The following is a 25,533-nucleotide window of genomic DNA, read 5'->3' as shown; positions in this document are numbered from 1 at the left end:
AAATGAACTCGACAATACAAATAAGACCACATTGCTTCCTCGACTGACTTGAGTCAAAAAGTGGAAGAACTGAAAGTGGCCTTTCATTCTTCCAATTTTTGTCTCGGGGGGGCCCTCAAACCAAAACATTTGGACATTCTTGCTCTAGAGCAGGGGTGCCCACTAGGTCGATCCTGATCTACCGGTAGATCTAAGACAGGTCCCAAGTAGATCCGAGGAGTGTCGAGAAGAAAAAAAACAAACAACCATTCATCTTCCGTACCGCTTGATCCTCATTAGGGTCGCGGGGGGTGCTGGAGCCTATCCCAGCTGTCTTCGGGCAGTAGGCGGGGGACACCCTGAATCGGTTGCCAGCCAATCGCAGGGCACACAGAAACGAACAACCATTCACACTCACACTCACACCTAGGGACAATTTAGAGTGTCCAATCAGCCTGCCACGCATGTTTTTGGAATGTGGGAGGAAACCGGAGCACCCGGAGAAAAGCCACGCAGGCCCGGGGAGAACATGCAAACTCCACACAGTGAGGCCGGAGCTGGAATCGAACCCGGTACCTCTGCACTGTGAAGCCCACGTGCTAACCACTGGACTACCGGGCCGCCCACAAACAACCATTTGTGTGTCTTTGTGTGTCATGTTAGTAGTATATTTTTTGTGTTAATATACACTGCACACTAATCATCTTGTCAGTCTCATTTTCACCCAAAAAAAATGTAAAAAAATAAAACTAAAAAAAAAATAAAGCAGGTAAATCTTAAATTTGTGTGTGTGTGTGTGTGTGTGTGTGTGCGCCGGTAAGGGTAGATCTCGTGAGGTTACTTGATTGAAAAGTAAATCTTCGATCCAAAAAGTTGGGGCACCCCTGCTCGAGAGTGTTTCAAAGCTAAACTGTGTTCTTCTTTGACTCGTAAATGGTTCATTGCTGGCTTTGAATAGAGAGAAATGTTTGACAGTACACCCCCCCCCACCCGTTCCTTCTCACTCTGCCCACCTTCACATTTTTTGGCTAACCGTGCAGTCCATGTCAAATCGTCGCGGACTGCTGAAACAAGAACGGTGTGCCGCAAAATGGCCCCAGGGCCGTAGTCTGGACACCACTGGTCCAATGCTGTGACGTTTTTCCTTTCCTGTCTGGTGAAAATACAATCTTGCTTCCATTCCACTTTTTTTTTTTCTTCAAAAGGGTCAGTAATGACTGCTAGACATTCATAAATACATTTTCCTCAGTCCGTCGTTGTGCTGCCAGGCTAGATGAGGAGCAGATTTACAAGCACGCTAGTAAAAAAAAAAAAGAAAAAAGCCGTCTGTTACGCCGAGTTGGAAGATTTCCCACTTTCAACGTCGCCTTTATTGTTTGAAGCCGGGCATTAGATTTCACTCATAAATGTTTTAAAATTGAGCAATATTTATGCTCATCTACTTTTATGGCAAATCTATATTGGAGCCATCAGGCGTACATTAGTGAGTAAAGTAAATTTGACCGAATCCTGGTCCTCATCGAGAAGTCGATGGGGCAGCATTAAGCCGCCCGCCTAAATCAAATCCGGGGGCCCGGCCATATTTTTTGCACGAGTCACTTGAGTACGAGTCGGGAGACTCGCTGCCAATCAGCCCCCGTCTAATTGGCTGAACTCGATCCCTTTGGTGAGTCTTGACCCTCTGGGACCCAGTAGACCAGGTGTGCCCGAACTCCGGTCCCGGAGGGCCTCGGTCCTGAATCTTTTCCCAGTCTCCCTGTTGCAACGCATCTGATTCAAATGGGCGGGGTTCAAGGTCAGGCTTCCGCAGAGCTAGCTGGCTCCTTATTAGCGACTAAACCGCTATGGTTGACGGGGGCAGGTGAACTCTTCTCGAGGCTCGGTACACGGAATCGCAGTCATCTTCGTGGAAACGCCGATCCGATGTCAAAGCGATGAGACGACCAACGCGTCCTTCTGGGTTGAACAGCCCCCCACCGGTCGAAGCGTTTGCGTCGTTGGCCGCCGTGCGCTATTTGCGTTTGGCAAGGTGTACAACTGGTGTCACCAAAGGGCGAAGCTCTCAATTTACCGGTCGATCTACGTCCCAACCCTCATCTATGGTCACGAGCTGTGGGTCGTGACCGAAAGAACGAGATCCCGGATACAAGCGGCCGAAATGAGTTTTCTCCGCAGGGTGTCCGGGCTCTCCCTTAGAGATAAGGTGAGAAGCTCGGTCATCCGGGAGGGGCTCCGAGTCGAGCCACTTCTCCTCCACATCGAGAGGAGCCAGATGAGGTGGCGTGGGCATCTGATTCAGATGCCTCCTCAGCGCCTCCCCGGTGAGGTGTTCCGGGCATGTCCCACCGGGAGGAGACCCCGAGGAAGACCCAGGACACGCTGGAGACACTATATCACCCAGCTGGCCTGGGAACGTCTCGGGATCCCTCGGGGAGAGCTGGAAGAAGTAGCTAGGGAGAGGGAAGTCTGGGCTTCCCTGCTAAAGCTGTTGCCCCCGCGACCCGGCCCCGGATAAGCAGTAGATGATGGATGGATGGATGGATGAAAGGTGTCCAACTGTAAAAACTCAACGGTGGCTCTCATTGTCATCGATGAGCACCCCCTTGGAATTCGGAGCAGCCCCGCTTCGGTCGTCATGATAACATGAAGCAACGCGAGGCGCCGGCGCAGCGCGCAGCGCAGCCGGTGAGGTGAGCGGGGTCTTGTTTACATGACAACACGCGTCTCCGGTAAGCAGGCGCGTTGGAAAAAATGAGACATAAAAGTCGACGCATGAATAAATCAGAGCCGTTTGTTGAGCTGTTTTCAGGCTGCCTCTCCTTCCGCAGCGGCCGCTCGCTTCAATCTCGTAGCTTTGGACCGCCGTTCTCCGCCTTCCTTTGTCGCCGAGTCACTTTCCGGCGATCCAATTGAACGGACGTACCGAACCGAGGGAATTTCGTGCGCATTTGTGAGCGGCTTTGGTGGCCGAGTTGGGTTTGGCTCACCGACGTGAACATGAATGAGCGCCGGCGACCGGGTGCTTGTGACCGGACGCCGGCGACCGGGTGCCGGTGAAGAGCTTTTTGCTCGGCCCTTCGTCGGCAGCGCTCCGCGAACGCCTTCGACCTGACCAGATTCAATCATGTCCCCCCGGTACCTCGCGAAGAGGATGTCAATCGTCCATCGGGGGCCCCTCTCCCTCTCGCCCCCCGTTTTTCCGACGTTTCCGCCGCATCGAGCGCACGTGCCCTTTTGCGGATTGGGCGCGAACGCCTTGAGCTGTTACCGCCTCATATGGCAATCACATCTCAAATACTTCATCCAGCCTGTGGGCAACAGGGGGGGTCATTTTGGAAAGTCTTATCGTGAGTGAATTCATTTGCATTTGCAATTCACATTGCAGGGCGGCCCGGTAGTCCAGTGGTTAGCACGTCGGCTTCACAGTGCAGAGGTACCGGGTTCGATTCCAGCTCCGGCCTCCCTGTGTGGAGTTTGCATGTTCTCCCCGGGCCTGCGTGGCTTTTCTCCGGGTGCTCCGGTTTCCTCCCGCATTCCAAAAACATGCATGGCAGGCTGTTTGGACGCTCTAAATTGTCCCTAGGTGTGAGTGTGAGTGCGAGTGGTTGTTCGTTTCTGTGTGCCCTGCGATTGGCTGGCAAGCGGTTCAGGGTGTCCCCCGCCTACTGCCCGAAGACAGCTGGGATAGGCTCCAGCACCCCCCCCCCCCGCAACCCTAGTGAGGATCAAGCGGCTTGGAAGATGAATGAATGAATGAATGAATGAATGAATTCGCATTGCAAACCTACAACGCTGCGAACGAACAGGACCCTCGGGGCCTCAAGTGCTCCGGGGTGACGGCGGCCAGGGCGTCATCCCGCAGCCTCTTTGACGCCGTTGCGCGCGGAATACGCTCGAACGCGCTTCGGGGCCGACGGGCAAAACTTGCAGGCGGCTCCCGTCATTGCCGACGGGGGGCTCGGATGTCAAGAATGGAAAGCGGCTTCATCAAGCATTGCTTTGCGGATGAAAAGAGTCCATGCGGAAATGGGCAGTCTTGCTCCAAGGCATGTGAGTCAAAACTCTCCCTCCCTCCCTCTCTCTCTGTCTCTCCCTCCCCTTCTCCCCAGCTGGGCTCAACTTGCGCTCGGCACACGCTCCCTCACACGAGCGCCGAGGCTCTGCCATCCAGACGCTGTAACTTGGCGTCTCGGAGAGAGGACCGAGGCTGCCCAACGAGCCGACGCAGCCAAGGGAAGACGGAGCAGCCGTTTCTCGGGAGCCTTCCGCCGCACGCGTGGCATCGAGTGAGACTCGTGCGAGGGGCAGAAGCCCCCGCTCCCCACAACACACGAGTTGGCCTCAAAACCGAGAGAGAGAGATTAAGACACGGAGGCACAAAAAGAGTGCACAAGAGAAGCCGACGACGCAGCAGTGACGAGATGAGCCGCCGCCGCTGTCGCCGCCTCCTCCTCCTCCGTCCGGCGGGTGACACCGAGCCGAGGCTCCGCTGGCTTTGGTGACTCTTTGCAAGGAGGTGTGTGGCGCGGATCCTACTGGACGGACTATCCGGGCACGAAAAGAAGAGAGCAGCCCCCCTCTTCCTCTTTTTCTTCCGGGTCGTGCTCGTCTGCAATCCCGGGGAGAAGGTTTTTTTTCCCGCTATGGGCGAATTTCAAGACGCCTGAGTCCGCCGTTTCAACCGAGCCTTGGTCCTCCTCAACTCGCTCTTCAGGTAAGGGGGGAGTTGGGGGGGGGGGCTAGAAATTGACCAGCATTTTGACACATGCTGTTGTAGCTAAAAAAAAAAAAAAAAAGAAAAACGTCGAGTTGGGTTGGTCACACTGATTGGATTCAGGTGCCATACGTTACTTTATGTAAAAAGTTTCGTCGTTTTTCACGCCGGAGTGACGAAAAAAAAAGCCGCCCTCTCGTCGAGGTGGGGGCGCTGACAGTTTTAAAACAAACAATCCAGAAACAACAAGAAAAGGTTTGTTGTTGTTGTTTTGAGAGAAAGCTTTCGTTTCTCCTTCCCCCTTAGTATGACGTTCATCATGATGGCGGCACGGCTAATTTGAGCTTCTGTTCGATATATAGAGGTGCTCCACCGCACGTGAAGATTTGAGCATCTTCAATCATCCCATTGCCCAAAAAAATGCTTTTCGATGAAAAAGTACAAAGTACAAAGTACAACCAGGTGACTGTTGGAGGGTACATTCATTCACTACGACAACAAAGGCTCCTTTTTCATGTCAAAGAACCAACACGGCGAGTCATTCTCTAATTTGTCTTTAAGAGGTGAAAAAGGTTGCGAATCTTCTTTTTTTACGTGTGAAAAAAAAACTTTCTTGGACGAATGAACAATGTCAACATCAAACCCTTCAAACTCAGCTCGACTTTGCTGCTGTCTTTGTAATGGCGGCCATTTCATAGCTTTTCCATTCATGGTCATTTGTGAAAGGTTTTGGCTTGACGTTCAGTCCAGAACTGCGGCAAGTGGAAATGTCGATGTTGACGAGATATCCTACTTTGGTGTAAAGTGTCATGAAATATTTGCCCGAAGTGGAAGGGACATTTGTTCAAGTCAGTGGAGGAAGAGAATGAAAACGATGGGTCCGCTCTTATTTAAGGACGGAGTGAACGGGGCTTTTTCGACCAGCACAGTTCAGCTCCAAGAAAGCGCGCCGCATCCCGTTGCGGTGTTTTCGACGGCGACCCAAACGATAAGAAGACTTGGAACGGGCAACGGCGTCCCCCCCACAATCTGTGGGTGTCATGTATTTGATCAATGGAAGACAGGAGGCCAGGCGGAAACGTCCCCAAAACGCGCACGCCCTCTGCGGCGGAGACTCTGAGGTGTGCGCGAAAGTCCGTCTAAATGGGGGGAGGGGGCTGACGTTGAGCGGTCCAGGGTGTCCCCAAAGGCAGCGAGGTGAGGCTCACAAAAGTCGGCTCCTCGAGCTCGCTAGGATTGTGGACATTGTTGCCACGGTTACATCTTTGTCTCTCTCTCTTCCAGTCAGCCCACCGCGAGAAACCAAAATTTGAATTTTCGAATCGGCCAATTGGAAGCGACGCCCAGTCACGCTTCTACGCATGCGGCGGTTGCCCCCCCACTGGGTCACGATCGCTAAACGGTTCTCCTCCAAAGTTGGCGACTCCGCAAGAGCAGTCGCCCGTTTGCTTTTAATGGTACGAAGAACCCGACGCCGAACAATGGCGGCGATTGAAATAAGCAACGACTCGGCCATCCGGCGCGAATCGCCTCCTGTACAGAGCGAAGGCCCCCCTTCTACAAGATGAGCCGCTTCCAATATAAATCACTGAGCCGTCAGGCGACGATAAACACGAGCGTTAATGCATATTATTCGGCATCGATGGGCAACTCCGCCCACGTTTGCATCAACGCAACAGGAAGCGATTAAAAATGCATGCCCATTAAGCAAAGAAAAACAGCCCCTCTTACCTTCAGACAATCTTGCCCACCCGAGAGGATTCCGCTTCACAAGCATTCTCCATCCCGATTCTTTTTTTTGGGGGGGGAGCGTGTCGAGCCGCTTCTCCTCCACATCGAGAGGAGCCAGATGAGGTGGCTTGGGCATCTGATTCGGATGCCTACTGAGCGCCTCCCCGGTGAGGTGTCCCACCGGGAGGAGACCCCGAGGAAGACCCAGGACACGCTGGAGAGACTATGTCACCCAGCTGGCCTGGGAACGACTCGGGATCCCCCGGGGAGAGCTGGAAGAAGTAGCTAGGGAGAGGGAAGTCTGGGCTTCCCTGCTAAAGCTGTTGCCCCCGCGACCCGGCCCCGGATAAGCGGTAGATGATGGATGGATGGATGGATGGATGGATGGATGGATGGGCGTGTCAAAACCATTTGCTCGCGATGCTACCGCGGCAGCGCGATGTGCTGTCTGAAGGTTCGGTTCCCGATGTGACCAGCGTGTGTGGCGTTCCGCAGAATGGGCTGTTTTTTGGCGGTGGGGGTCATCCTCAGCGTCCTGTTGCTGTCGCAGGCTTCGCTCTACCAGTCCATCCAGCAGCACCACCTGGCCCGGCCCGCCCGCACCGACATTCTCACCCTGGGTAAGCATCCGCAAATTTTTCCGTTTTGAGCTTTTGTGGCTTTGTGGTGTCGGGATGGGAGGTGTGACAAGAAGTCGGCGGCACGAGCCCCCCCCCCCGAATGCGCCGGTTAGCCGAGGGAGCTTTGATCTGCGTGCCCGGGCTGGAAATGACAATGATGTTTTCCCTCTTTTGTGGCGAAAACATGGAGCAATTAAGCCGAGGCGCCTTCTGCGCCGCGGGGGCCGACGAGGAAGGAAGCGGCTCGGGGCAGATTTCATTCTCCGATGATGAAAAAACTTACGAGCGTTGCTAATGGGCTAAGTTCTGGCAAAGGGGAGCTTTTTTTTTTTTTAGTCGCAAAGCAAAAAGGCTTGCTTTAAGCCTCCAACAATGAGTCTTCCGTCCCTTTGCCCAACCCTCAGACATTGGCGGGGCTTTTTTCCGCAAAGCTGAGCGGCTGTTAAACAGACGCCGCCCGCCGGATCTTTTACCCCCCCTCTCCTTCACGCGTTGCGCTTGAGGCGCGGACGAAAAGAAAGAAAAAGCCAAATCCGGGCCTGTTTTCATGTGCCGGAGACTTTAAGCAGCGTGCCAGAAAATTGACTTACAGTAGCTCTTCGCTGATGTGTAAAAATCCAAATGATGACGGGAAGCTTTTTTAGTGTCTCGTTGCTGTTAATTGGCTTGGCGGATGAGCGATAGGAAGGAATTTGGAAAGAATAGCTTTCCTTACTATTCATTCATCTTCCTAACCGCTTGATCCTCACTAGGGTCGCGGGGGGGTAGCTGGAGCCTATCCCAGCCGTCTCCGGGCAGTAGGCGGGGGACACCCTGAATCGGTTGCCAGCCAATCGCAGGGCACACAGAGACGAACAACCATCCACGCCACATTCACACCTAGGGACAATTTAGAGCGTCCAATCAGCCTGCCATGCATGTTTTTGGAATGTGGGAGGAAACCGGAGTACCCGGAGAAAACCCACGCAGGCCCGGGGAGAACATGCAAATTCCACACAGGGAGGCCGGAGCTGGAATCGAACCCGGTACCTCTGCACTGTGAAGCCCACGTGCTAACCACTGGACTTACCGGGCCGCCCGCTTTCCTTACTAGTGGAGTGTTTATTTTTGGGGGGTGACTAGTGGCCATTTTGCTTTTGGTGCCCACAATGTACGCGTGAGCCTCATTAACTCATTCAGTAGCAGCCAATTCTGGACCAGGTCTGAAAAGACGTTCAGAAACGTCTTTGGGAGTGAACGGGTCCAGTGTCTTTTGAAGAGTTGGCGCGGTCCCGTCAGCCTCGCTGAAAACGTGAAGGCGTCGACTGTACACGCTTTGCTCATTCAGGCGGAATTTTCCTCCCGATGGCAGTTTGACATTTTCGTGGACCCCTGGAGGATATCGGAGCTTCGTTCAGGACACAATTTGATCCTTTTTTTTAAATTTTAAAGATCAAATTTGTTGCATATGTCACTAGACTGATTTCAACTTCAGGGCTGAACACGCCGTCAATGGCAGCATTCGTTCAGGCGGCCACGGGCGCTACGTCTCGCGTTTTAGCCTGCTTGGAACAAAACAGGCCATCATAAATTGTGATATTTCTTCCTCGTCATCTGCTGGCGTCCGAGAGATGATGATGACCAATCGTGTTTGGTGCTTGCTGATTTGATTTGGATGCATTTAAAAAAAAAATAATCATAATTCCACGCTGCTGTGCAATGAAGCGTTTCTCGAGTTTACCGTCTTTTGACATCGATCTTACTCGGCCGCTAAGTGCCACTGAAAGGAACTTTTTTCTCTCAATTGAAATGCTGTGATGAATTTTTCTACTTCAATTGATTTTGTAATCGGAGAGCAGCTCCAGTTTCAAATAGACGTGACTGTGTGATGATGATGATGATGATGCGGCCTTCTCGGAAAAGTCCCTTAGACGTCGACGCGTTGCCTTCGAACCTCCTCGTGCGTGAACCCCAGGCTGACTTAGGGGCCCCCTAAGTCGGTGCCAAAGTGTCGCCGTGGGCAATTCTTTTGCCGGTGACTGTGACGAATCTGTGCCATTTTGGTTCAACACATAATGACACCGGATGATCCCGGATACAAGCGGCTGAAATGAGTTTTCTCCGCAGGGTGTCCGGGCTCTCCCTTAGAGATGAGATGAGAAGCTCAGTCATCCGGGAGGGGCTCAGAGTCGAGCCGCTTCTCCTCCACATCGAGAGGAGCCAGATGAGGTGGCTTGGGTATCTGATTCGGATGCCTCCTGAGCGCCTCCCCGGTGAGGTGTTCCGGTCATGTCCCACCGGGAGGAGACCCCGAGGAAGACCCAGGACACGCTGGAGAGACTATGTCACCCAGCTGGCCTGGGAACGCCTCGGGATCCCCCGGGGAGAGCTCGAAGAAGTAGCTAGGGAGAGGGAAGTCTGGGCTTCCCTGCTAAAGCTGTTGCCCCCGCGACCCGGCCCCGGATAAGCGGTAGATGATGGATGGATGGACATAATGACACGACTAAATGCCTGGCAAGCAGTACTTCACTTTCTTCATCGTCACACAGGTGTTCAAATGCAACCGAGTGTGAATGTTGTGACATTTGGGCATCGCAGACCATCACTGACAGGAAGGGTGCTTATCTGCGGGAGTTTTGTCAAGGTGACCTGGAGCTCAGAGTACATGTTGTCTTCTGCCGTTGAATGACGTTGGACAGATCACCCTATGCAAAGCAAAACGCCAACACCGCATAGCACCAAAAAATGTGAGTTCAAGACCGACAGTATATGTAAACAGATCCATTTTTCTGCACTCCCCAATGTTTCCCTGACAAATGGGTGCACCCAGGCAGAGATTGAGTAAGCCATCGCTTAACTGCTTGGTCACCTGTTGGGGAAGCGGCGCCGGTGCCGGCGAGCCTCTCGCCTCCCTCACGTCCTGCTCGCCCGCCTCAAGATTGATGGTGGCCTGACTCTACGCGGCCAATTTTGCTCTCTCTAGAAATAATCCACTTCATTGACGGATGGGCTGAATGTGACGTGACGCGCCCGAGCTGGGCCGACGCTTTATACACCTGCTCCAGTAAGTTCGAGTCGCGGGACTTGACGCCTGTCGTTGGCGCTATGAGGACATTTGGAATATTATTGAACTTCAGAACCCCCCCCCGAGCGTCAAGACGGTCCTTGGGGTGCCTCTCGGCTCTGGTCGAGTGCCCCTTGAGGTTTCTCAGCTTTTGGAGAGCCACTTAGTGATTCAAGAGTCATTCAGCTCAGCGAATGCGTTTCGTCGTGACGTTTTGCGCAATGCCATTTCGGATTTCGATGAAGGTGTTCAGCCACATGAGGCGGCGGCGATTTAGAAAGACCGCAAAGGATGAACGGATGAATACCTCTTTGCCATTCTTATTCATCCAATAGCAGAACAGCTAGCGCGGCCGCGGCATCGCTTGGAACCAGCATCTTGAGCGATTCCTCAAGAGACCCGCTCGGCTCGCCGCTTTCCAGCCACCTCACGTCGCACGGGGGGGGGGGGGGGCGCCTTTGTGCCTTTCGATAATCTGCCGACACACTCGAGCGGCGTCACGTGATCGCTTGCCCCTACGTGATAACCAAAGCGGCTTTTCGAGCGAGGCAATCATCATCGTTCAGGTGCCATCCGGCGGCTCTCTTTGCAACCGGGACCCCCGCAACCTCCCTCCATCTCCTCTGTGCTATCGGGGGGCCCCCCCTCGGACCATTTGTCACGGATCAGATGAGACAATTTGTCATGGATTAGTGCGCTTAAATGTCTGTGCGATAGCGGGAGCAGTCAGTGGAAAAGCTGCGGAATCCTATTACACTTGCGCTTTTATGGCCAGAAAGACGACGGGCGGAGTCAGGCTTCAATCGGCGCTTTTCTTCGCCCGACGAACCTTTCTCTGCTCTCCCCCGCGCGCATCAGCGGGCGCTAATCAAAGAGAGAAGCGGCATCGACGCCTCAGAATTTGGATTACAAGACCCCAGCGGTTGATTTCACACGGACGGCAACATTTTAAAACGGGTGGCCAATCGGCACTCAGAACAGCCAGGCGGCATAAAAGGCGGATTCTCATTTGCATATTCACACCCCAACGTTCATGATTAGCAGCATCATCATTCGTTATTTTCAAGTCACAACTCTGTCCCACTGCGTTTTTTTTTTCGAGGCTATTTTAAGAGGTTGTGTTTGTGTATTTCTGCAAGCGACCTCGTCTTATTTGCCAACAGCGTCATGCGTCGTTAGCATCTTTGTTTACACGCTAACATATGCCGGTTCTTTCTCACCTCGCTGTCCCGAACGCCCTTGAGAACTCTGCTTTTTAAAGGGAAATAGCCAGCTTATGTTAATGGGGTGAGGGGAATTTTCCGGCAGGTAATTGAGATGCGGCGGCGCGATGCAATGGCATCATTTAAATCCACTCTGGAGGGGGAAAAATGGGCCTCGTTGACGCTTTTCTCTTTCTGGCCGACTCACTTTCTTTTCATTGACTCCGCGGTCGTCAAATTGGGTTGTCTTGGCCACGTTTCTCATATACGCCTAAATCTCTGCGGGGGTTTTATTTTCTTTTTTTTTTTGCAATCTCTTTTTGTGTCTGTGTGTGTGTGTGTGTGTGTGTGTGTGTCACCTGATAGTGTTGTTTCCGCGATGGGAATCCACCGCGATAAACGATGTCTCCACTTGTGTACACTTTTTTGCAGTCGTGTTTTCTCACGATGTTGAAATTTAGCGGCGTCTAATCACTTTGTTGCCACGGTGACTTTCGCCCGAGCGAACGATCTTTCAGTCGTGGGGCAAACATGGATGATCGGGCTTGGAATTAGGATGATCAGGATTGCGGCCGAGTGTAAGGCGCTTGTGACGAAAAGCGGCACCTCCAAATTGGAAGCAATGGTCCTCGGTTGGAAACTGGGTGAGTGACCTCCCCGCATAGAGGGGGGAGGGGATCTTAACCCAAGTGGAGGGCTTGAATGAATCTTTGGGTACGGGACGGGCGGATTGGTACAGCGGCTGCTGTGATGCGGACTTTGTATCGGTCCGTCGTGGTGAAGGAGATGCAGAGCCAAAAGGGGCGGAGCCTTTGATTTACCAGCTGATCTGCGTAGCGATCTCTGTATTTCCCCCTTTCTGGATGCATGGATGGATGGATGGATGGATGGATGGCTCTCCAAGACACGAATGGCACCAATGCGTTTTCCACGGCACTGCCACTGCAGCGTAGTCGAGCCGGACCGCTGATTTAATCAAAAGATGTTTTGACGCTTCCATTCAACATCAATGCGCGGCAGCCATATTTTCCTCATGGCCGATGGCAAAGGGCACCGTGGGTGCAAAAGAAAAGCCGCAAGTTATTCAAAGCGGTCTCTTTCGCAATTCATGTTCGAGGCTAACATTTGGAGGATTTCAAGTTCAAGCCGCGCGCCTCGCAACGCGTGAACAACACTCTGCACATCGCGTCGTTATTGGCTTTGATGGTCAGCCACCGCTCCTCGCGCGAGTGAAACCGACGGGACCGAAACGGGACGTAACCAGGCGAGCTGGAAGTCTGACTCTCGGTGTCTTGAGGTCACGCGGCGTGACCAAACGAATTGAAAACCAAAATCTGCGAGACCGCTTGGAAAATGCTTAGCGTGTCTGCTCTCATAGCCGAGAGGCTCTGCTTTAGCATCTCGGATTAGTCTCCCTTGGGTGGAGTCTGCATGTTCTCCCCACGCTCGTGTCGCTTCTCGACAGGGACTCTGTCCAAAACAAAAATATGCTTCTTGGGTTAAACGGAGAATCTAAATTGTCTGTGTGTGTGTGTGTGTGTGTGTGTGTGTGAGAGAGAGTGTGTGAGAGAGAGAATTACCGCACATCATGAAAGACTTGACGACGAGCGCTCACTGGTGCTGGAAAGAAGCTAACTATGGTGTGCAGCAGTGGACAAAAAGGGCCAAAACACACTTTTGGAGATTCATTCATTCATTCATCTCCCGAGCCGCTTGATCCTCACTAGGGTCGCGGGGGGTGCTGGAGCCTATCCCCGCTGTCTTCGGGCAGTAGGCGGGGGACACCCCGAATCGGTTGCCAGCCAATCGCAGGGCACACAGAAACGAACAACCATTCGCACTCACACTCACACCTAGGGACAATTTAAGATAAGATAAGATAAGATAAGATATCCTTTATTCATCCCACACTGGGGAAATTTACAGCCTCCAGCAGCAAGAATGTATGTAGAAAGAAGAAAGGAGATTTAGAGTGTTCAATCAGCCTGCCACGCATGTCTTTGGAATGTGGGAGGAAACCGGAGCACCCGGATAAAACCCACGCAGGCCCGGGGAGAACATGCAAACTCCACACAGGGAGGCCGCAGCTGGAATCGAACCCGGTACCTCTGCACCGTGAAGCCGACGTGCTAACCACTGGACTACCGGGCCGCCACTTTTGGAGAGTCATACGAAAATGAAGCCGGCACTATTTAAGCCTTAAATCCACGGCAAGAGAGACTTTCTCCAATTTGACAAGGTTAAACCCCGGCCGGCACCGCTGGAGAGTTTAGCAAAGCTCTGAGTCCCCCCCGCAAGAGGTGCGCCGCGCCAACGTCGGTGCTAGCGGTACGCTTTAATTGAAAGGTGAACGCTGGGCCCTCGTAAGGTCTTACGAGCTTCGCCGAACAAGCCGCGTCATTCCCAGGTGAATTGCTAGCAGATGAGCGCAAGACCTCGTAATTCCCCCGTTGTCGTCAAGGCTGCTTTTTGCCGGGGAACTCGAATTAGATTCTTTGCGTTTGCGCTTGTAAAACGGAGCCGTGTTGCTTTTCATGAGCCGAGAATGTTAAAGCGCCCGCACGCACGCACACAGAATTTGTCCTCGGTCGCTGGAGCCGCCACCACCCAGGGAGAGCCACTACAGCAAGCAAGGCACTGGACTAAAATTAACTCGGAGGATATAAAAAACAAAAGTAGTAAAGAAAAGTAAAGAGAGTCATTAGGCATTCGCGAATGCCCAGTAGTGCGGTCATAATGATACAACAACAAGTGCACCAATGGCGCACGGCCATTAAGCAATAAGAATGTGTCCACTGCTACGCGAATGCTGATCAGCAACAGTTGAGAATGAGGACGAGGGGGGGTAGAAAGTTGGGGCGGTCCAAGTTTCCTGGGCGCACACCCCTGGGCGAGATGAGGTTCAATTTGAACGCCATTTTTAGTGTCATTGTCTGGGCGTGTTTCTCTTGTCACGGGCTGGACTCCGCCCCCTCAGCCCTTTATCTCATCTGACTGGCAAATGCGCTTTTGAAAGGTTCCACATTAGTGGCACAAATTCCCTCCTTCTCTTCCTCCCGCTTCTCGGATCGGAGAGATATGACGCGTCTCTCCGCTCGCAGCAGCCGGAGACGAATCCGTGGCGTGTGATCGTGCTTGCGCGGTGGCCGACAGCTGCGCTATTTGTAGTGTTTGAATCAAACTTTTTGAACGTTCATCCAAAATGGAAACTGGCTGGTCCCCGAGAGCATCGTTCGGTTAGTCTGCATTGCATCTCGCTGTCAAATGACCCCCCCAGGGCGTTCCAACTCATGACTTTTGCACAGTTTGGCAAAAAGAGCAACACAGGTGGCAGACCGTCTCATTTGATCACTTTCGCGTCCCTCTCTGGATTTTAGACGGAATGGAGAAGTGGGAGAAAATGAAGCCATCTGTGGCAAAATGATTTGTTGGTCCTTTGTCAAGGTTGACAACACCGCCGACCGTCTGAACAAACAATCAGACGCCGCAAGAAAATATCGAGCCCTCGTGCAGAGTTTGCTGGCTCCCTTGGAATTTGTGCTTAATCCGCAAATGGGAAGCTTGCATATCCCCTTCAAATGATTTCATCAGCGCCGCTTGGGCGTGATGCAAACACCTTAACTAAGATGGAGCCGCCATTTTTTTTTATGCCCTCGGTGACACGGCGCTCATTTCATTAAAAAGCACCTGCAGGAATTTCGGGAAGCGAAAGCAGTTTGAATAGGCCGGTCGCGGGTCGAGGACCGTTGACCGAGAGGTCGCCTCTCCCGGCCGTCCTGCAGCGAGGGGAATCCTCCCTCACCTGCGCCATTGCATGCGTGTCTCCTGACCTTAGCGCACGCTTCACTTGGCAGCAACGCTTTCCCCCATCCGTTACCTTTTTCCATTGCTGGCGCAACCGAGAGGAGCCATTTTTCCATCTTCTATCTTGGCACTCGGGGAGCTGAGCTTTTGTCTTGTCTTTATAAGGAGATCATTTTCCCGCCGCTCGTGTCACGCTGAGACGCTCTCATTTCATCACTCTTCCACCGGCGACTTCCTTTTTTCCCGGGGTACAAGTGTGCCATTTCAGACATGAGCAGACGGTGCAGAACTGGACTCGGTGTCGAAAGCCGAAAAGCTTTGACTTGGGGGAGGGGGGTGGGGGAGGTAAGTAGGCAGGTTAGGTCGCTCGGCGTACGGAAAGTGTACCCTCGGCTTTTTACTGCTGCGGGTCTCTCGTGTAGTTTGAATCAAAAGCGCTCATCGGATCAGAGCGAAGCTAAAGAAGGCCTGAACTTACAATGTGAAGGTCACAGTTGCCTCCATTATTCATCAAGTCAGCCATACCTAAGTTGGCAAGTGTTGGGGAAAGAAAAGACATGGCGATAAAGAGATGGCTTTAAAAAGGTGGCCCCTTGTTCTTTTATACAGACAGCCTTGGAAAAAAAAAAAAAAAAGGTGAGACCGAAGACCTAATGAAAGGGGCGACCAAAAAAAAAAAAAAAAAGACGTAAAGCGCGCATGACCTTCTCTTGTGTGCTCTGACTCATGTGATTGAAAAGCCCCCCTTTTGAAGACTGCTTCTTTCAAGAATAGCGCCTCTCATAATTGGAGGCAGCCATATTGGCAGACGCTATTGATGGCCTCGAGGATGACATGCTTGTCCTGACGGTCACAACTGTTACGGCCATCGCTAGCCAATAGCAAGCGCAAGTGAAAACTCAAACTCGCTTCACAACAAGCACTTCTACTTCTTCTCCTGACACGCCCAGTTGAACAATACTATCAAGCTACACGCCAAACAAAGAGAATGACCATAAAATCCCTTCGGTTTTACCAATTCATTTTTTAAGTAGAGGTGCCGCCGTGTATTTTTGGATGTACGAGATCCTAACTTGAAACGGATTTTGCGTCAAAATGTCCCATTTTGGACACCTTGACTCCCATTATAAATGGCAATTTTCAATTTTATGTACCGCACTATAAGGTGCATCGGATTTTATAATCCGATGCGCCTTGTATATGGTTTAATATTACGATTTATTGTATGCAGTATTTTAAATGTTCTGTAAAGCGCTTTGTTACAGCTGCAGCGCTTGTGAAAGCGCTATCTAAATAAAGGAGGATTGTATTGCATTGTCTCGTGGATTAATAAAAAAAAAAGTTATACATTGTGACGGGGAGGAGGGGGGGGGGTGCGCAAAACGCAATCCAGGCATAGTTCATCCATCCATCCATCCATCCATCTTCTACCGCTTATCCGGGGCCGGGTCGCGGGGGCAACAGCTTTAGCAGGGAAGCCCAGACTTCCCTCTCCCTAGCTACTTCTTCCAGCTCTCCCCGGGGGATCCCGAGTCGTTCCCAGGCAAGCTGGGTGACATAGTCTCTCCAGCGTGTCCTGGGTCTTCCTCGGGGTCTCCTCCCGGTGGGACATGCCCGGAACACCTCACCGGGGAAGCGCTCAGGAGGCATCCGAATCAGATGCCCAAGCCACCTCATCTGGCTCCTCTCGATGTGGAGGAGAAGCGGCTCGACTCGGAGCTCCGAGTTTTTTTGTTTTTGTTTTTTTGTTTTTTTGGCATCCATCAGCTTTTTCTGAAGCTCTCATCCTTATGGTGGCGCTCGGACAAATTGGACCAGAACAACACGCGATGCGTTTAACGCACGCACGCAAAGACAATAAACGCTTCTGGTTTGGCATAAAATTGTCATTTATCATTCGAGCGCAGTTGCGGTTAAAATATGCTGGAAATCCCCAGTGTGGGCCGAATAAAGGATATCTTATCTTATCTTAAATCCTTTTTCGTTTTCTGCTGACTTAATGCTGATGGCTGTCAGTAGAGAGAGAGAGAAAAAAAAACGGATTCAAACGAGTTGAAGGTCATCAAATCGGTGCGGTATTAAGATGTTATCTGGTGCGCTCGTTAATATACTGCGGAGGAAAGCGGCAAGTGAAGTGGAATGTAAAGTACTTTGCATTCATTGCCCACAAGATGAAAAGATTTGGGAATTTTTCTTCTTCAGACGCCGTTTCCAAGGGAGCGTCGTATGGCCACGCGCGGCATGGCCGACGTGATTTCTGATTTCCAAACGGCAAGGCGCTCTCATATCGGTGAGCCGCGGTGATCGGGGGCTCTCTCCAATTCCTGTTGTTTTTGCGGCTTTGGGAAATATTTCAGCCAAGCGAGGCGCCGGCCACCTCTGACTTTCTTTTCTCTCTGCTGTATTCTGTCAACACGCCACCTCCGCAGAACAATGATCATATTCCGCGATTCCCCCCCCCCCCCGTTGCGCAGAGAGCTCACTCCCCCACTCGGCTTCTTATTCCTATTTTATTCTTTTTTTTACAACCGCGTACTGTATCAGCGGAATGACTGCGGCGCTGCAAACGGCCTTGCTCGAGTGTGTCGAGCCCACCGGGGGGGGGGGTTTGCGGCTTTGATCTCATGCACAATAGCGAGCGTGTGAGGGAGGAAGAAACCAGCCATATGCGCTCGCACACCCTTATGCAAATGAGAACAAGGCTCGCATGCGCCAACGAATGCTCACGCGCACCACTGTAGAGGCGCCACTCAGCCCTCCCCCCCCCCCACATAGATATCGCGTTTGATTGTAGCTTATTAAGGCTTTCTGCAGTTGATCGGGAGATGTGACTGCTCCGAAGTTTGGTGGGAAGCCATCCTCCGCTCATAGACCAAGGAGTAATTATGCGTGGGGGAGGAGCCGTTGAGGGGGAGAAGCCAATGAGAGGGAAGAAGAGGGATGTCGGAGGCGGGGTCGATTTCGCACTATGTTGGCAATTCAAATTCACAAGCATTGTAAGGCGCATATCCCCGTGCGATCTTATGGCGCAGGGTGAGGCGAGGGGGGGTTTTCCTAACAGGGTTGCGGGGGTTGCTGGAGCCTCTCCCAGCGGACTTTTGGCGAAAGGTGGAAGACCCCCCCCCCCCGAAGTAGTCAAAGGGCACACACAGTGAGGAACAAACATGCGCGGCCACATCCCACGTGCGCGTGGACTGCGCCGCCATCTGCCAGCGCGGTAGGCCACGCGTCGGATATCTCCGTGAGTGCGTGTGGCCCCCGCCGCGGCCTCGCGGGACCCGCGCACACCGAATCCACTCCCGACACTTGTTGGCGGTCTTACAGGCTATGCAATATTGATGGCACTTTTTTTACTTAAGATTCATGGATTCGACCTTGCGCTTTTCCTTGAGACTTTCCACTCCGGGACTGGACCTTTGCTTTTTGGTTTAAGAACAACGCAGCACAGGAGATGAAAATCAAAAGTGTTCCAGGGCTCCTACAATAAAGGCTCCGTTATTATTGGAGAAGACTCGTGCCCCCCCCCCCCCCTCCCCTAATTAAGATATGGCAAGGGCTCCAGCTAATTTGGGCCAATCAAACACAAACAGGCTCATTCATCACCGAGTTTCAATCACACCAGCGGGGGAGTGCACGGAAAGAAAATACAGGAAGGTTGTTCCACCGAGTCCCATTTGTTTGTTTCTCCCCCCCCCCCCCCCCTTTCCAAAGTGTGCCTCGGGATTGTATTTGATCCAGCGCAAATATTACATTTAACGTTCGGGTAGCGCAGACTCGACAAAAAGCATTAGCCTCGGTATATCCGCCATACAGTTATCCTTCATGGGGGGGGGGGGGGGGGGGGTCACGCCACACAGACCAAATTATACAAAGCTTTCTTTAAAAATTCTTAAAAAAGCAAACAAACACAAAAACAACCCCCCCCCTCCCCCGCCACCACTCCCACTCCCAACAGCCATTTTGACTCATTTTTGAAGGCGTGCAGAACATCGAGTTCTCGAGCATCTCTAAGCAAAAGAAAGCTCTCCCCCTCTTCTTTCATCAGGAACAAAAAGTCAATGTGTACCTTTTTAGCGTTCTGGAATAAACAGCAGTTTAACATGGGTAGGTTTCTTGAAAATACTTGTTTAGACTCGGAGGAAAAGGTGCTTCATGTGAAAGGATGCATTTGAAGTCCAACTTTCACTCTGATGCTATTTTTTATGCAGTGGTGACACTTCAAACATCTAAACAATTCTTTCCAACGAAAAAAAAAACAACAACAGCAACACCAAAATGCTCACTTTGATCAATTTTGCATGAACTTTGTACCTGCATCCAAGCGTGCGTGAGTTGTGCCTCTTCCGCCGCCGGGCACTTGTGCAGAGAATGTATTCAAACCCCTGAGCTAAGATATCTTCTCCACTGACGGGAGGATGTTTGCTCGAGTCAGAACTGACCACGGTCTCCTGTGTGCTAACTACTAAAAAGGAAGCCAATCAATCCAACTCGCGCTGTTGTCCAGCTCCAGCGCATAAATGGGTAGGAAGAGCGCAGATGGCAACGTAAATTTTCCGTCTGTTGTTGCTAGGACTGAATTAGAAGCGGAGCGCAGGTCTGCGTTTTATGTCTAATGCCAGCGTAATGAGAGAGCCGCGTTCCCTTGGGAACAAAAAATACATCCACGAGCATGTCAGTGCAATTACGGGCACATCAACACACTCTCCTTTTCTCCGTGAAGGATTTGGTTTTTCCCACGCAGGAGCTACGCGAGCACAATACAGCAAAAATATCAGGCTGAAGAAAGACTTGAAGTAACGGCCGACTCGGTAGCCCGTACCGAGTACCACCTGATGAAATGTGTTTGGCAGTTCATGGCCAGCTGTCTGTGATCAAGGTTCTTGGAAACAGTCATTCAGGTCTTCGTCACACTTGGGCCCGATTGCTGCCATGGCCTTGACTTTGGAGTCAGCTGATCCTCCATCAAGCGTCTCCAGTGGCTCCAAAATGCCGCCTCTCGACTGGCACATCACTCCTTCACTGATTCCCTCTCCATTTTTTACAGTTCTTGTATTTGTTTTCAAATCTTGACATGGCCACCTAACCTCTCGGAGCTCCCGCCCAGCGCCGCAGGTCTGCGGACCGGACAAGGTACCAAGAACCGAGCGGAGCCTATCCCGTTGCCGCTCCCTCACTTTGGAATGCGAGTTTGGCAAACCCGCTCACTGCCCATCTTCAAAGCTTGTCTTCAAACTCATTTTCATTCTTTGCCTTTGGACTCCGCATGAGACTTGATCTTGAGTTGGACTGTCCTGGAGAAATACAGTTGAGTTGGCTTGAGTTTTTCTTGATGCAGTTTAACGCTCCTTTGTAAACTCGCACCGGCGCTTTGGATCGGGTTGATACTCAGTCTGCCGCTAAAGCGCACCGGTGTCATATACCGCACTGGAACAAGAGGGTCTCTGAATGGCTTCCAAAGACCGAGTGCGGAGTCAAAACTGACATTCCAGCCCCTGTTTAGGACATTATAGTGCTGAGAAGAGGTTAGGAACCGGGAGGGAGGAGCGCAAAGTTAATAGCCTGGGGGTGGGTGGTTTAGTGGTGCGGGCAGCCCTCCATCTCGCTTATCTTGTGTTTGCTCAATTTCCTCCGCATACATGGGTGCACCTGGGCTCTGGCTGCAGCCTCCCAATGCTCCTCGGCCACACACACCTCGGACGATAATAGTCAATCCCGCTCCCGGCGCTCCCAAATCAGGGCCAAAAGACGTTGTGCTTTGTTTCAGATTTCCACAGAAGTAGCCCCCGTGTCCCTGAGGCGGCAAGCCATTACAAAAAATGGACGTATCGCGTTCAGCGAAAAAGAGCCCTCCCCGGTCTCCGGTGGAGGCTGGATCGGTTTCCACTCAGTTTGGAGGGGGGGGAACGATTTTGCTCGATAGTCTGATGAGAATGCGGATGATAATTCAGTGCTTGGTGTCCAGCACTATCATTGCCGTGAGACTCGTCTCTGCTCTTCCACTTGAGATTGACTATGTGGTCGCCGAGAGGCTAAATGAGAAAATTCGAATCTGGGTTAAGGCGGAGTGTTAAGAGAGGATATTCGCCGGGCAGAAAAAATAGAATGTGTGTCGGCGAAAGTATTGAACAACGAAAACGGCGAGAAGTCGGGCGGCGCTTGGGGGGCGTTTGGTTAGCGATCGTTTGCCTCACCGTGCTGAGGTCGTGGCTGGAATTTGCATATGCTCCATTTTCTCCCACGTCCCAAAAATATGCGCGCTAGGTTGATCGGACTCGAATTCGTTGGTAAACTTTGGTCGGACTGATACGGCACACGAAATTTCACGGAGGCCCGAAAAGGGATTCTCGGGTTCCACTTTTTCGGAGAGAATTTTGGATGGAAGTTGAGATAAGTGCTGCTGATTCCATTACACGCATTTTGTGGCTCTTGTTCGCCCCTCTTGTCCCCCCCCCCCTTTTTTTTCCCTGCTCGCGCATAATTGCACCATGATTAATTAGCCTTACAACACCAAAGTATTGAACTACTTTCTTCGGCCTTGTCAAAGTCACGTTACAGCAATTTAGCCAAAGTGACACAACTGCGCATTGGGGGGGGGGAGCTGGCTGGCTGGCTATAAAGACGATTTCCCGACATGGCAAGTCTCACGCCGGTCAAATGTGCACGATCGCCCTTTTAAGCCACACCGAGGGAGCTTAAGTTGCCGCGCAGCCTGTTGCTTTCATGTTGATCGGAAGCTAGCAGGCCCGACCGACGAGCCGGGACGGGAAGAGGCTGGCGAAGCCCTTTTATGGTGTCGTGGACGCTGTCGGGGCTCTTTAACAAGTAATTGCGCCGCCGCTTCGCTAGTGTGCCGCCTTGCGTTTCACATTTGTCTCATGAGAGCAGTCGTTGGGAGGGAATTGATTGGCGCTAGTAAGTGAGACGCAATCAAAGCCGGGATCATAAAGGAACAGATGCCAGCAGGGGGGCTCCCATCGTCCTGCCGCTTGTCTTCGCTAACGGGCGCATTAAACGACGCTCGCGTTGCCGTGACTCAATGTGAGATTTGGTCAATGTCAGGACAAAGTCAAGAGTGCGTCGCGGCGCTCTTGTAAAATTGCTGCTCTTTGACGCGATGGAATTTCACCGGAGTTAAGCAAGCGAACTTTTGCCGCCAAAGAGAGGCGCTTAACGCCGACGCGCTCAGGCGGCGAGGCGTTTAGCGCTTCATTTGCCGGCGCATGTGTCATCCCGCTCACCCGCCGCTCGTACTGAGTTCCGACTGAAAAAAATCGCAAAGCGCTCGTCCGTTCGCAATCTTGTCACGCGGCCGCTTCTCCTTCGCTGTCCGTCTGCCGCCAGCTCATTGACCTCGCCGCCGCTCGCGCCGCGCGGCCGTCTGTTGTCCGAAACGCAAGCTAACGCGATTTGCGTGCCGACCTCAAACGGATTCTTGTCGCGACATCGCTATTGCCGCTTATTGCGTTTGATCTCCTGCACGCGTAGATGACGCCAAGTCAACTTTTGCAATCTTGAAGACATGCGCTCTAATGTTGGCAGCCATTTAATTAGCGTCTTTAGCGCCTCACCTCGCCCGCTGAACAGCTCGGCGATCGCTGAACAGCTCGGCGATTGCTTCTTAAGATTTATATTCCCTCTAATTAGGAGCCGATCAACGTGAGTGTCACAACGTATGAAGACGTCGAAGACCCGCAATCGCAAAAATGGCACCCGATCGTATTTGTGGAGAAGACAAAGTCCCGGGGGGGCGGGGGGGGGCAGCGTGTGAAATGCACCGCTCAAGCTGGCGAGACTTGTGCTCAGTCAAGCTAAGCTACTCGAATATTTGCCACTGGGCTTTCCGAGCTCAGACCGCTGCATGTGTGATCGTTTTCAATGTCAAGCTGCGGGAGGGGCAGTGAGGCGCCCCCCCCCCCCCCCCCCCCCCCCCTTCGGCTTCAAAGGAAATCGGCTCCGAAGGAAAGGACGCCGTTCTTTCTGTGGCCCGTGACTACCGCGGTCCCGTTTCCACCACCCCGTCGTGGAGGCGGCATGTTCTCCCCGTGCCCGTGTGGCTTTTCTCCGGGTACTCTGCTTTCCTGATTGGATGCTATAAATTGTCCAGAAGTGTGTGTGTGACTGTGAGTGTGAATTTGTCTCTGTGTGCCCTGCGATTGGCTTGACAACGGTGCAATGAAAAAAAACACGATTGTCCAGTTTAAGAGCCAGGTTCCGAAGCGCTGGTGTAAATCCTGATGGGAGTCACCTCCTTGAAGTTTCATCCCCCCCCTTCGAGAGTGTGTCTCATGAATAATATTGCGGCCCGCTCCCCATTTAACTCGAGGTTCTAATATGTTTTGCGAAGCCCCTCTGTCAGCAGCCGACCCTGAGAGTACTTTTCCTTTTAATGTTCTCCACTTTTCACTGCCTCCAGCGCTTTGGCGGGAGTTTGTCTTCTTTCGCCAAAGATGAATACGTAATGTGTGGAATGCGTTTTTTTGGGGGTTTTTTTTGCAAGGCGCACATGAATTATTCACACTTTGTAAGATACAGTATCCCTTCACTCACAAACAACGCTGGACAGCCGCGGTTGGTCGAAATGGTTCGGCCGTTTCTGCCTTCGAACCATCTGTTGTCGTTAAATTGTGACTTTGTTCTTTTGCGCTCATTTTTTGGGGGGGGGGTTTCCATGCTCAACACTTGACTGTGCTTTGTGTCTGTCACCTACCCCCTCCACCACTCCCCCGCCCTCTTTGCGTCAAGTGCAGACTCTCAAATGGGTGTCGATGAACCGCTTGCGACTTTAAAAGAAACCAGACGACAATAGCCACGAAATGGACTCCCAATCAGCGGGCGGCTTCAGTCGTTCACTTCAGAGTTGGCGCGAAGAAGCGCATCGTTTGCGACCGACACCACCTTGCGTGCCCCCCTCCCCCCCCCCCCCCCCAAGTAGCGCATGGTATGCTGCCTTTATACATTGTTCATTCATTCATTCATCTTCCGAGCCGCTTGATCCTCACTAGGGTCGCGGGGGGTGCTGGAGCCTATCCCAGCTGTCTCCGGGCAGTAGGCGGGGGACACCCTGAATCGGTTGCCAGCCAATCACAGGGCACACAGAAACGAACAACCATCCACGCTCACACTCGCACCAAGGGACAATTTAGAGCGTCCAATCAGCCTGCCACGCATGTTTTTGGAATGTGGGAGGAAACCGGAGCACCCGGAGAAAACCCACGCAGGCCCGGGGAGAACATGCAAACTCCACACAGGGAGGCCGGAGCTGGAATCGAACCCGGTACCTCTGCACTGTGAAGCCCACGTGCTAACCACTGGACTACCGGGCCGCCCCCTTTATACATTGCAAGAACGAAAAAAAGCGAAGCTTGGCAGAGTGACATTATTGTGCTCGTATTAGCATAATTGCACGTCACACTTCTAACTCACAATGACGAACGACTTCATGAAAGTGGGCCATTTGGGCCGTTTTTTTTTTTTTTTTTTATTACCATATGCGCACCAATCTGCACATATGGTATCTCTGCGTATCAAGCCAAGAAACCAAGACAAGTCCGATGACGACACCCGTGTGTGTTTAGATACATTGCAGGCTGCGCACTCTGCAGTCCACCTCCGCTTAGCTCAGTGGGGGGTAAAGTGACTGCAATGAAGAGCGCTAAAGGAAAATAACAAGTGTCAGAATGCAAAAAAAGAAAGAAATCGCTAACGTGGGCCTGCAAGCGGCGAGCGGCCTGAAAGTAAGCGAAACCGGAGAGGAGCAGTCATGTTTGTCTTCATCTGCTTGACGCCTTCTTCTTTTTCCTCTCTGTCGGGGTGCGCTCAAGTTCCCGCCGCCGTGTTTCTCGATGCGTTTGTGCCTCCAAAAGTGAGGAAGTAGGCAGCTGGTGGTGTCGAGGGCTGTGGGGGGGGGGGGGATCATCAAAACCTCAGCCGGAGCGTGTGAAATTCACATGTTGGAGTGGCTCCACGCTTTCTTCTCGGAAGAGGAGATAAGCGACCTCGGGGTTTGCCCCGACGGCCCCCCCTCCCCCCCTCCCGTTGTCCCTTTTGCCAATGCTCCACCCTCCTCTGGCGAGCTCCGCCAAAATAATACGACAGATTGCAAAATCATACAGAGGCAGATACACCACGAGCAGAGCGATAAGCCCCCTGCCCCCCCCCCCCCCCCCCCCGCGTCTTAGCGGCTGCCATATCGGCAAAACGGGCCGTGAATAATGAAGGCGGACTGCCGTTACCGCAATTATGTTTGTTTCGTTTTGCTTTGGACGAGCGACGTCCCCCTTCCCCCTTTACACGTCATCGGCTTGACGCGCGCCACCGTTTGTTGATCAATTTGAAAGCGTCGATCAGGCCGTGGTAGAATCTGAAACAAGACTTTTTAGCCTCCCGGTTAATTGAAGACCTGGCCCGACAAAGAGGCCACGGCTAGCTGAGGCTCTGACG

The 25,533-nt window shown here is 52.3% G+C and overlaps 2 protein-coding genes across 3 annotated transcripts in view; one reads left to right on the top strand and one right to left on the bottom strand.

Annotated features, from left to right (window-relative positions):
* Positions 1–365: 365 nt before the first annotated feature.
* Positions 366–25,533, bottom strand: part of eogt (EGF domain-specific O-linked N-acetylglucosamine (GlcNAc) transferase) — a 93,308-nt gene continuing 68,140 nt past the window's right edge. The window contains 1 exon segment of the mRNA XM_052076463.1: positions 366–515. The gene's annotated coding sequence lies outside the window, so the exon portion shown is untranslated.
* LOC127607805 (chemokine-like protein TAFA-1) overlaps positions 4,105–25,533 on the top strand; it is a 55,106-nt gene continuing 33,677 nt past the window's right edge. The window contains exons 1-2 of one of the 2 annotated variants that reach the window (XM_052076478.1): positions 4,105–4,693; positions 6,920–7,044. In XM_052076478.1, coding sequence (XP_051932438.1) covers positions 6,921–7,044 — 124 coding nt within the window. In that variant the 5' untranslated portion in view covers positions 4,105–4,693; position 6,920. The remainder of the gene's footprint in view (positions 4,694–6,919; positions 7,045–25,533) is intronic. The other variant, XM_052076477.1, reaches the window with a different exon arrangement.

This window comes from Hippocampus zosterae, chromosome 9 (genome assembly GCF_025434085.1).
Source record: "Hippocampus zosterae strain Florida chromosome 9, ASM2543408v3, whole genome shotgun sequence".
Taxonomy (NCBI): Eukaryota; Metazoa; Chordata; class Actinopteri; order Syngnathiformes; family Syngnathidae; genus Hippocampus; species Hippocampus zosterae.
The sequence above is the reverse complement of the archived record's forward strand: the minus strand, read 5'-3'. Positions and strand labels throughout refer to the sequence as shown.